Raw genomic sequence first — 12,344 nt, 5'->3', positions numbered from 1 at the left:
TATCAATTAGTAAGCGCATAAACCAAAGAGCCGCCTGGCTACTGACCTTGATGAACTTGAGTATAGAGTGCGGGTACTCGGGCGCGGCGAAGTCTTTCCACATGAGGAAGTGGTACTGACGCACGCAGCGGGACTCTTCCTTGGAATCGCGCGGCGTCGTCGGCCTGCTGCCATCTGCTGCCTCGCCGCCGCCGCCGCAATCTACAGGACACATACGCACATACTCATATTATTACCATTCGTTTACATCAAAATACATGTTGTTTATTATTCATTCATACTAATTCATGGCATCTCTTTTCTATGCCCACCATCTTCATTATCATATGCCTATATAACTGACAGTTCACTCATTCAAAGTTATAACAGTACAAATCAGACATGTTTTTGATAATCCATTGGTCGTTGTTTCAAATCCGACTCCGAAGGACCAGAAGCTATTCATATTTGAGATTGAGGAGAGGACTATACTATTATATCGATAATACCACAATTTTAAATATCTCAAGATGAAGGGCAAAAGTGACTTTTTTGCTGACATTTTTTTTTTTAATTACCATAATTAGATACTAATTACTATTAATGTAATAAATATTATTAATCTAATAATTTAAAAAATATAGTGTTATCAATATAAATGCTTTGTAATATCAATATGTTTTGTTATATTTAGCTCATACCTCCATTTCTTTTAGCTATTCCGTTGTTTTCAACTATTGGCTGTCCATCTGCGTTGGTTGGTTGTTTTGTAATCCTCAGCTCTCTGACTATATAATCTGAATATCTGAAATTTAAAGCATTAATTAGCAATTTATTTTTGTTCAAATCTAATACAAATATAATTCTTTTTTTTTTTTTTACAAAATTCCTTAAATACTAATAACAATTAAAAGTAATCTCCCAACGCACCACACCGAGGCAGCGTACCCAAGATACTGGCAGCATTACCTCTTTGGATTGCCAAACTTTTGGGCAAAGTAGCTAAGCTACCAGTAACCTCGATGAGGCGCGCTGCGATCGTCCGATAAAAATTCTTTGCATCTGGGCCCCACGGGCCCATCGTCTCTACAGCAAATGGCAGAAAACAATAAGACCCCTCCAGATGTGAGTATTTACGCCTCTTTATTGCTTCCGCTGTCACCGCCGCAGCACCCGAACAAGAGGACGATTTAGATAAATGGCTTGGAGCTAACGTGTCTACACATGTCGCATCCCACACCAAGCATTTCCCCATTTTCCAAGGAACCAAAGTTACGCCATCAGGTCATTTCCCATCCTCACGGAAAATGCCATTTGGTTCCAAAATCGCTGGTATTTGTGTCATCACAAGTGCCCTATGAATAATGTTATTGATCATGGCATGGCGAGGTATTCGACCTGCACTTCTCACACAGGACAGACCATGGTATCCCAGCTCTTCAACTGAGGCTCCACAGCTACAACGATGGGGCTGAACTATTTTTACACCCAACCGCAAACCTATTAATAATGTAAAGGAGCAATCGTCGAGAAGCGTTCCAGTATTAGTTGACGGGAATGCCTGCAACCAATATCCCGATTCCCTTTCAGCTACTGCTTGAAGACGGACACGAGTTTCAGCGGATTCTCAATGGGTTACAAGGTTCTGCTGTGTTTTAATACAGAGTGGTTCATCCCACTGCCTTTGTGAGTGACATATATTAGGCATATCAGATGAAGGACATTGCAACTGCCAAGCATTCACAGCCCCGCCCACTCCCCAAATCTCTACGGAACCCGAACTAGGGTTAATGATTTTTCCGCAAAGAGGGTTTGAAGCATGGACTGACGCCAAAAATGCCGGAAGAGCAACAGATGAAACTTTTCTTACGCCTAATCCTCCATGACGCACTGGTAATGTGGCTTGATTCCAAGCATCATCAACCAACTGACAATTTAGAATTTTGATTAGAGTTTCCTTTAATATCATATCTAGTTTCATCAATTGTTCTGGAAACCTCCAAAGCATTGAACTTCTCATAGCATATGTAAATTTAGGCACAAATAGACACCACCTCATCACAAATAATGCCATGTGTGTATTTTTTTGTATGTGTGTATTAGCAATTAAATTAATAATAGATTCCTGTAAGCTTTGTGAAAATGGAATTACAACATCGAATGAATGAACATCTGAATGGTCTGTTTCTATACATTTTAATAGAAATGTATGTAAACAAACGAATAACTATGTAACTCTTACACATTACCATTTCTAAGCACTGTAATTTTATGCCTCCATACTCTGTAATTTCACTGTCATATCCCATCTGTCATACTGTAACAAGGCCATGCAAGCGCAGCTATTACCAGGCAGAAACAGAAGTACCCGAGCAGACGAATTTTGTACAGTCTTCTATTTGTTATAATAATTCAAAATTTTGTCCTACAAAAACTCGACTTCTATTACAGTCAAACCAGTTATTTTGATTTAAAAACTAAATTATTGAATTTATTTCGATAAAATTTATATAGGACCAATGTGTAAGTATATCCCTTTCAAATAAAAAAAAAAGAAATCAAAAAGTTAATCTTATTTAAATAATGCAGGTATTGCAGCAAAAATATGTTACATGCAGAAAAATATATCCGAATTGAGAACATCTTTCCTTTTTGAAATCGGTTGAAAAAGAAGTATAATATTTATATTGTACTTTTTTTAAGTTCCCAGTTAATTTGCTGCAAAGGTATTTGGTGAAAAGGTTAAAGATAAAAAAAATAAATACCAACCGTTTCTCGCCCACGTGCTGTACAGTTATGTTGCCAAAGTTCTTGGTGCCTCGCTCCTCCGGCCAGTACTTGCTACACTTGACCTTGGAGTACTCCTCGAGATTGGTCAGCATCACGATCAGCTCCAATCCGTGCTCCCATATCATCCGCCAGAAGTCATTCACGGTAGTGTCCGTAGGGCCTTGCGCGCAAATAAACTGCTTGCGTTCCTATATAACGGAAAATGGGGAACTTTAAACTTTATCGAGCGGAATTTAATAATTAACTTTTTTTTTCTAAAAAAAAAAACTTATTACCTGAATTAGTAAGAGATACACTGGGCTAAATTCTTATCAATTTTAATCTAATCATTTAGGAAAAGAATTATTAAAACCAATTCTAAGTTTAGAGAAGATATGGTGTTAGAAGTGAAGAATTTTTGGATTCTAAAAAATATTTTCTAATCGCAGAATTATAAAAGATATTCAATTGTTCTGTTTACTTTAATGAGGAATAAGAGTTCAGTTCCCTTTTTTGTTATTATGAAACCAAATAATTAATCCTTATATTCGATTGAACTTGTCAATAAATCTATTTCATTATTCCTTTTATTTGGATGAAAGAAATATGTTCTCCAGTTTTATTGATTCGCTATGATTCACGAATTCAATAGAATGTAATAATTTGATTTTTATATACTTTACTACCTATAAATAGTCTGATTCTAGTAAACTTAATAAAAAGCTAATCGTACTTTGTTAAAATTATCATAGACAAATAGAAAAATTTAATCAATTATTCAATTTTAGATTATAAAGTCAGCAACAGACGTTTCTACACAAAACTACAAACATTTCTGAACGTTACTGTATACCATAAATCACTGATCAAAATAATTTATAAAACAACTTAACACCTCTGTGATTGAGTTTGAATCTGCAATTGAAATTGCCTTACTGCTGCTGACTGTAACTATTCGACGTCTTCATAGCCAATCAACTTGGCCATAAATTAGTTAATCAATTTGGCCATAAAACAGTTTACTGAAACTGTTTTATGGCAAAGTTGATTATATTTTGTTTACAATTACATTAAGGCCTATTGAAATAAACCACAGTTGTAAATAAGTATACCAACCCGAAGCTTTCATGCGATATATTAATCTCGTGGCAAGTAATTTGTCTCCTTTTATATAGTTTATATGGTACATTACAGATATACATTTAATTATATATAAGGAAAACATGCAAGTTAACGCCATAATAAATGTATAAATAGAATAATGTATAAATGTATGACACATACAAGACCATTGATACCGAAGTCTTTACATTAATTTTAAAAATATATTAATATTTGTAAAAAAAATTAAGTGCCCCGTAGTGAATTGAAACATAATACAAGATTTTTATTAAACTATTATTGAATTTTTGGAACTGAATATTAAAATATTCGTCTACAGTGCAATTAGATAGATATAGATAGAATAGAAATAGAGGAGTTTCCTCTCTACAGCAACTTTTTGAAGAATTGTACATTAATAGCCCGATTATATTATTTTTAAACACCCTTTCGACATCAATTTTTGAGACTTGAATCTTATGGTAAACCAATAAATAACCATCTCAAGTTTCAAGTATGCTGTAATTAATTTCATTTTCGATCTATTTTTACTGTGCTATAAGGTTTCACCAGAATAAATGAATCAATTTAAAAAAATAATTATGAGGCTATAAGTTATGAGGTAACCAACAAAAAATTCAACTAAATTAAGAACCCCCTCTTTTTTAGAAGTCGGTTAAAAAAGTAGGCAAATTTCGGTATAAACGCTCTTGTCACTTTGGCAATGTATACATGCAATACCTGATTAGTTTCCGAAGGGTCCTTAGCAAGCAAAGGACAAACAAACTGATGTTAGACATTGACACAGTAAAAACCAACTAAAAAAACATATTAACATACAAAATGTGAATTAAAAACAGACAAAACAACTATAAAAATCGTCGTTAATTTAAATTCCTTATTTATAAATGCTAATAAAATTTTTATTACATAGAATATTATTGAATAGGGGGCAAAAAAATAATTACTTCATGTCAAAAATCAAGAGGTGAAGAGACTCGCTGAAAATCGTAGTGAGTGGCAAAAGCTCTACCGACAAGAGCGCAGCTCTTAAATAGGATAGATAGATAGAAATGACCCTAATTAGCTGCTAAAATATATAAAGCTTTTATATAATTATTATTATGTTAAAGAGTCACATATTGAGGAATAAACATCCATCGAAAAACAATAAACCATAAATTTTAATAAAAAGTGATAAAAGCATTATTATTAAACTTATAATATTTGTGTATTATTTATAATATATATCTATTTAAACTTATTTACTGATGTAAATTTTTATTCATTTATTTATACTTACCGTTGTTTTCAATTGTAGAGACGTTTAATTAATTTATTTTTAACTATAACATTTAAATAGATTGGTACACATGTATATGTGTACATGGCATACTAATAAACTGTCAGTTTATTTCATATAAGAGAAATCTCTTTTAGAGATAAGCTCGCCTTTGTGCACTATTATGTTTGTTTTTTGATACAGTTACTTTTTGTGTACAACAAAGAATAAAGAATAAGCAATATCTTCCAATCTATAGGTGAGAACATTAAAAAAAATGAATATTTTATATTTATACAATATTAAATTTTAAATTAAATATAAATTAATTTAAAATATTTATAGGATTGTCCTTCTACACTCCTCGCAAAAATTAAGGGAACATAAAAATTTTTGAAATTTTTGGGTGATTTTCAACAGGCTGTATTTCAGTGAAAAATAATCGTACAGGAAATTTAAAAAAAAGGTTTTGAAGCTTGAAAACTCTAGTTTTCAGATTTTTTGGTAAAAAAATTTTTTGAGCTCCGGTTTCCATAATTCTTAAACAAAGCTAAAATAAATTTTTTCTAAATTTTCTAGGTTTTGTTTTTCACTCTATGGGCATAAAATTTTTTCGAGCTACTCCATTGTATAGGTCTCTTAGCATGTTTATTCAGCTTCAAAAATCGCTTTGGATGGCTCAATTACGACCATTTGTCTCCGAGATATCGAACTTTGAATGCAAAAGCATCCTTTTCCATTCAACTGCTAATATCTCTGGAACTACTGGTCGCACAGCAATTTACGCCGAGTTTCTTTATCTGCATAAAATTTCCAATTAAGCACAGTCAAGAGTTAGTGAAGAAAAAAATTTTTTCCACCTCTAACATTGAATTAAAAAAGTGGAAAAAAGTGACTTTTTCTCCTTTTTTGGTTACTTGGCTGTATCTTCGCTAATATGGGCGGGAAAGCTAAGGTTTGAGGAAAATTTTACAGTCTATTGTTCCTTAAAGACCCCCTAAATCCCTGGAGCGATCGGTTCAACGGTTTTCCCGGACCAATTGATTGAAATTTTGGAAAAAATAAGGGAACAAGGTTTTTGTCCCTTAAACTCACCCTAATCCATTCAAAAATCAATAATTTCATTTGTTTTTCACCTTTTACTCAATTTTTTGTTTTTTAAAAATTCATTATCAAAAAATAATCGATAAAAATCAAGAAAATTTTTAAGAAAAAATTTTTTTTGAAAAGTCGAAAAAAGTTTACAAAAAATTTTTTTTTCGTTTTTAAGGAAATCAAAGTTTTTGACAAAAACTTTGATTGATGATCGATTTACCGCCGGCATTAGCGTTACCCAAAGCATACCACGTGGAGAAACACACACACACACACACTTTAGAAAATGAGTTTGGAGTCATTAAATACTGCGGAGCTGACGAACCACGGGGTCTCATTTCTTCTAAAAATTACTTACACAACACTAACACACACACTCTTCAGAAAATGAGTTCGGAGTCACGAAATACTGCGGAGCTGACGAACCACAGGGTCTCATTTTTTCTGAAGAATCCCATATCATAAACACGTGCGTAAGCACAAAAGAAGCGTAAATCCGACCGTGCAACCTCCACGTGGTATGCTTTGGGTAACGCTAATGCCGGCGGTAAATCGATCATCAATCAAAGTTTTTGTCAAAAACTTTGATTTCCTTAAAAACGAAAAAAAAATTTTTTGTAAACTTTTTTCGACTTTTCAAAAAAAATTTTTTCATAAAAATTTTCTTGATTTTTATCGATTTTTTTTTTGATAATGAATTTTTAAAAAACAAAAAATTGAGTAAAAAGTGAAAAACAAATGAAATTATTGATTTTTGAATGGATTAGGGTGAGTTTAAGGGACAAAAACATTGTTCCCTTATTTTTTCCAAAATTTCAATCAATTGGTCCGGGAAAAACCGTTGAACCGATCGCTCCAGGGATTTAGGGGGTTCTTTAAGGAACAATAGACTGTAAAATTTTCCTCAAACCTTAGCTTTCCCGCCCATATTAGCGAAGATAAAAAAAAAGGAGAAAAAGTCACTTTTTTCCACTTTTTTTAATTCAATGTTAGAGGTGGAAAAAAATTTTTTCTTCACTAACTCTTAACTGTGCTTAATTGGAAATTTTATGCAGATAAAGAAACTCGGCGCCCGCTTGCTATGCGACCAGTAGTTCCAGAGAATTAGCAGTTGAATGGAAAAGGATGCTTTTGCATTCAAAGTTCGATATCTCGGAGACAAATGGTCGTAATTGAGCCATCCAAAGCGATTTTTGAAGCTGAATAAACATGCTAAGAGACCTATACAATGGAAGCTCGAAAAAATTTTTCCATGCCCATAGAGTGAAAAACAAAACCTAGAAAATTTAGAAAAAATTATTTTCAGCTTTGTTTAAGAATTGCATTCAAAAATTTTTTTACCAAAAAATCTGAAAACTAGAGTTTTCAATTCAAAACCCTTTTTTTTAAATTTCCTGTAATTATTTTTCACTGAAATACAGCCTGTTGAAAATCACCCAAAAATTTCAAAAATTTTTATGTTCCCTTAATTTTTGCGAGGAGTGTATTATATATTATTATAATTATTATTCTATTATATAAATAATAGGATACTAATTATATGTATAAATAATTTGATTGTATTTCACAATCATCATCATCAATGTAAAATAACATTTTGTGTAAATTTGTTCATTTCAATTTGCTCAATAGTAAACACTGAAAAATGAAATAAATGTAATTAGATATACTGCGTTGCCCCAAATAAATGGAAAAATGCAAGGCAATCCAAGGTATAATGGATATATATGCATGGATGGTAGCGCCTTTCAATCACAGCTTGTATTACAGATACTAGATAAAAGATAAAAATATTTTTTAAGTGCTTTACTTTTAAATTACGTATGCTACCTAGGTGTACGTGCATTTGAATGGTATAATGAAATGAAGCACAAACATATTCCGATTGTACTCACCACCAGTGTCTACAATTATATACCAGACGAGTTACATTACTGAATCGGACTGCAGACTGGTTTATATACAAGTGACATGGTTCCAATTAATAAAAAAAAAAAAAAAATGCATGAACGCGTAAGATATGTACAGACACTGTTCTAATACACATTTAGTAGTACCTATTGTATGAATGTTTCATACGGTGATCATAATTTTTAAAGCAACGTTATTACCTAACTGAGCAAAGCCAAAATGATTCCTAGTAATCTGTATACCCCATAAGGAATAGCGTGAACAATAGAAGAAAAAAACAAATAGTTTATAGGAGTCCAACTTCGTACGTAGAAATAGCTGTTTCTAATTTGCAGTAAATAAGATACGAGAGTGAAAGCAAAACGGTGCGACTGGGATAGTAAATTTAACATCGCGAATCTATACAAATCGAGTGTGAAGAGGACAACATTACTGGGTTAGAAGGAGAGAGAACATAGATGATTAGACAGAGTTTGACTCCTATATATTATATGTACAGGGCGTATTAGAAAAGTGTTTTTTAACGATAGCGTTAATTGAACAATGTTGTCGCAATACTGTGAATACTTGTGACAGTAATACATATACTAACGGTAGCAGAGTGAAATAAAATTATTATATTTAAATAATAACTGTGAGTACGCTAATATCGCGACGGTTACGTGGCGGAATCGAGATGTTATTAGTAATATGGTGTTAAAAATTAAAGCTCACGACTATAATCATTGAATAAGGTAGTCAGAGTCATTTAACAAATGTTGTAGTTGTGGTAGAATATTCAAACATATTTCACCGAGCATATTAGAATTTAATGGAGCAGAAGGCGAATCTACGTCGTTACTGGAATTAATTTAGATAAAATATTTATATAATAATGAAAATCCACGTCTAAGGTTGAAATAGAATTATAAAAATAAATAGCATATGTATAAGTGGCAGAAATATCTAACACTAATTCAATTTTGAGTGTATTTTGGTAGAGGGACTAGTGGTTTTTGCCTACATCAGGACGCAAGCGAAACTTCGCAAAGACATGTCTTAGATTACACAGGCACCTTATTTTAAGCCACGCTTCCTCTAAAATATACGCTAATCCTAAATACGCCAATGAATTCAATCCTTTTTGAATAGTCGATGAAAATGTCGCAGTGATATTGGAACTCTATCGGTGCTAATGCAATGATTATCGTTTAATATTGTTGTCACTGCAATCCAGTTGTAAGGTTAGTTTAGCCCACGCTTAAAAACATTTGTGTAATACTGCTATATAGTGAGCAAAAAAGTGCTATATGTGAAAGTATATAAGTCTTAATTTTAACAGTTTATTTATATTTATAATATCAAAACCCGGATATTCTTTTGTATAGACTTTACAAACTTAAATTTTACTCACCCTGTAACCCATGACGTAATTGGCGTTGATGTAGTCCGATCCGGTGATGCTATCAATTTGCGAGAGCTTCACCCGGGTCTGGTCGTAGGCCTTTATATCCGGATATCGGTTCTTTGACTGGTTCTCCCGGGCCTCCGACGCGTGGGTTGTACGATCCGGGAAACATTCGGGCAGCATCTGTAACAACTTTGTTATTTTCGTTTCATGGTTATAGCTTGGTTATTTAGTTAGTACATTATACATTTTAGTAAGTAGTATAGTTACATTAACGATAGAGTAGGGGGCATTATAACAAATATATTTTGTATAAAAATAAAATAATGACCCTGAACACGTCCACGCACGCACGCACACATACACACACGCACAAAATACAGATTAATTGTGTAGTATATCCACATGTTTACATGGGGTTGAACATATCTATACAGGGTTGAATATATCTGTGTGGGATTAAACGAACATAATTATGCCACGCTTATCATATTTGGTCTCTAACATATTAGTTACTCTGTATACGACTTTACCTCGAATTCCTTTTGGAAGCCGTAGTCTGAGTCGAGCTGCCGCTCGGCGTATGCAGCGGCGAGGTCTTCCTTGGCGATGGGCGGCATGTCGGGCGGGGCCGCTGTTACCAGCTGCTGTCGACCGCCGATGTGTTCCACGACATACCTTTTACATTACATTATAAAAATATACATCGATAGTCAGTGCATAAAACAAAACCCCATTTAGCCTTAAATTAAGCAGAGCTTGTACTATGGTTACTAGCCAACAGACATAAATACTTAAATACTAAATACATATAATATATAGAGAATACTCAGACTCAATATCAACGGTTATCAAGGAAACAAAAATGTTTGTATTGTGTGGGGTCCATTACTTGTTGAATAAAGTACTCATTGAAACCGCGGTCATCGGAATGTAAAACAATGTGTTAAACCACTAGATCATCAAGGACCATTAAGACATATACAAGGTTATGTAATAGTCGTTAGCCTTATGTAAAACTACCCCCCAAATACTTCATATAAAAATACCATTGATTGATCCGTGATTGTTAAAACTATAGAAATTATTAACGTCTACGTACATGTGACAGTGTGTGTGTTTGTAGTTTCGATTCCCTCGGGAAAATAGAGTTTTTAGAACCTTTGTATTTTTTTGGGAAAAATGCTTAGTTTCATTTATATTAAACTTTATATGCTAATGATTTCGATTATATATATATATATATATATATATATATATAACTTCTTGGTGCTTACTGATTAAAATGTTTTCAATTAACCGTTATGCAACTTGGTATATATTCAGCATGGGATCTTAGTTACAGCTTCTAGAACTATATATTACTAGACGCATTCACGTACGTGTGCGTGATTTGTTTGCGTATTGTATATTGAGTGCAGTTGCATTCGTGTGCGTATACGAGCGCGAGTGTCGAGTGTCGAGCGGTGAGCGACGTGGTGTGCGCACCTGTAGACTCGCTGCAGCGAGTTCATCTCGAGGTGCGCGTGCGGCGGCAGCTTGCGCGAGCGGCGCGAGTGCAGCACGCACCAGCCCACCGCCACCGCCAGCACCAGCGCCGCCGCCGCGCAGCTCACCTGCACACCGCGCACACTATCACACACGTCCACACGCAGCTCCCCACTTACTACTCACTATACAAATATAAGTCTACATTTATGTCATCTTATTGTTAAATAATTTTAATTATCAATTATAATAATGCCTTGTGTGCCCTAGCATAAAATGGGAATGAAACCGGGGGAAAGGGATTGTTAATAATGGAGACTGAGAATCCCATTGCTAGTAATATACCCAATTAGGTCCACCTCCTCGCGGTTCCCCCTGGAAACTATCATGGTTAATTCCTGATGAATTCATCATGATGGACTAACTGGCCTGTTTTCATTGTCATCTATCACCCTCCACTAGTGCTCCGCCAGATTATCCCGTTAACGCAGGCAGAAATACCATACCATTTTCACCCATAAAAAAAAAGAAAAAAATGGGAATAAAACATCTCTTAGAGCCTAACTGCGGGTGCCAATCTGCAAAACTCCCCTTATGGGGAAGGCTTACATTCAGCAGTGGACAGTTAACGGGTTAAATAATAAAAATAACGCCTACTTCAAGACAGTATCAGTACTCGGTGTAGAGTATATGTGGAGTATATCGCACCTTCGGTAAGACAAGGGGCATAACATACAAAAAAAAAAAAAAAAATAGCAAAATGATTTAAATATGTAAAAGAAGCATAAAAACATTTCTTTTTCTGGTCAAACAAACGGGCTATTCGCCGTTAAACTGCATTAGTGTCTTTGTCATTTTGGATGAATTTGGCGAACAACACGATATTAAATGTAAAAAAAAAAAAAAAAACTTGAAATGGCTGCCGTGTAAAATCACAAAAGTGGAGTTGTGCCGTTGTGTGTCCGAAGGTGCGATACGTGGTGCCGAGGTGATACCTGCAGCGCACGCTGCAAGGCGGGCGCGGGCGGCGCGGGCGCGGGCGCGGGCAGCAGCACGTGCACGTACTCGCTGTACAGCGCGGCCAGCGGCGCGCGCGCTGCCACCACGCCCACAAACAACATTATATCACAATACACATTACTCGTGCTCACAATACAATCAAATCATATTTATTTGCTTGTCACATGGTGGAATAAGGTGTTACATATATGACTAAGTACATAACATGCAGCACACCATAGGGCAGCAAATATTAAATTTAAAATGGTTTTATTATATTGGAATTACAATATTCTTAATGTCAAATCCTTACATCAAATCATTTTATAAAAT

General features: G+C 34.4%; 1 protein-coding gene across 2 annotated transcripts in view; it reads right to left on the bottom strand.

Annotated features, from left to right (window-relative positions):
- The window catches only part of LOC113509995 (tyrosine-protein phosphatase 69D), a 48,111-nt gene that overhangs the window by 18,302 nt on the left and 17,465 nt on the right, over positions 1 to 12,344 (bottom strand). The window contains exons 12-18 of one of the 2 annotated variants that reach the window (XM_052897063.1): positions 12,008 to 12,108; positions 11,013 to 11,140; positions 10,058 to 10,202; positions 9,531 to 9,716; positions 2,749 to 2,957; positions 681 to 784; positions 47 to 201 (exon numbers count right to left, since the gene is read on the bottom strand). In XM_052897063.1, coding sequence (XP_052753023.1) covers positions 47 to 201; positions 681 to 784; positions 2,749 to 2,957; positions 9,531 to 9,716; positions 10,058 to 10,202; positions 11,013 to 11,140; positions 12,008 to 12,108 — 1,028 coding nt within the window. The remainder of the gene's footprint in view (positions 1 to 46; positions 202 to 680; positions 785 to 2,748; positions 2,958 to 9,530; positions 9,717 to 10,057; positions 10,203 to 11,012; positions 11,141 to 12,007; positions 12,109 to 12,344) is intronic. The other variant, XM_052897064.1, reaches the window with a different exon arrangement.

The sequence above is a fragment of the Galleria mellonella genome, unplaced genomic scaffold, assembly GCF_026898425.1.
Source record: "Galleria mellonella isolate WM207_F2 unplaced genomic scaffold, CSIRO_AGI_GalMel_v1 utg352, whole genome shotgun sequence".
NCBI lineage: Eukaryota > Metazoa > Arthropoda > Insecta > Lepidoptera > Pyralidae > Galleria > Galleria mellonella.
The sequence above is the reverse complement of the archived record's forward strand: the minus strand, read 5'-3'. Positions and strand labels throughout refer to the sequence as shown.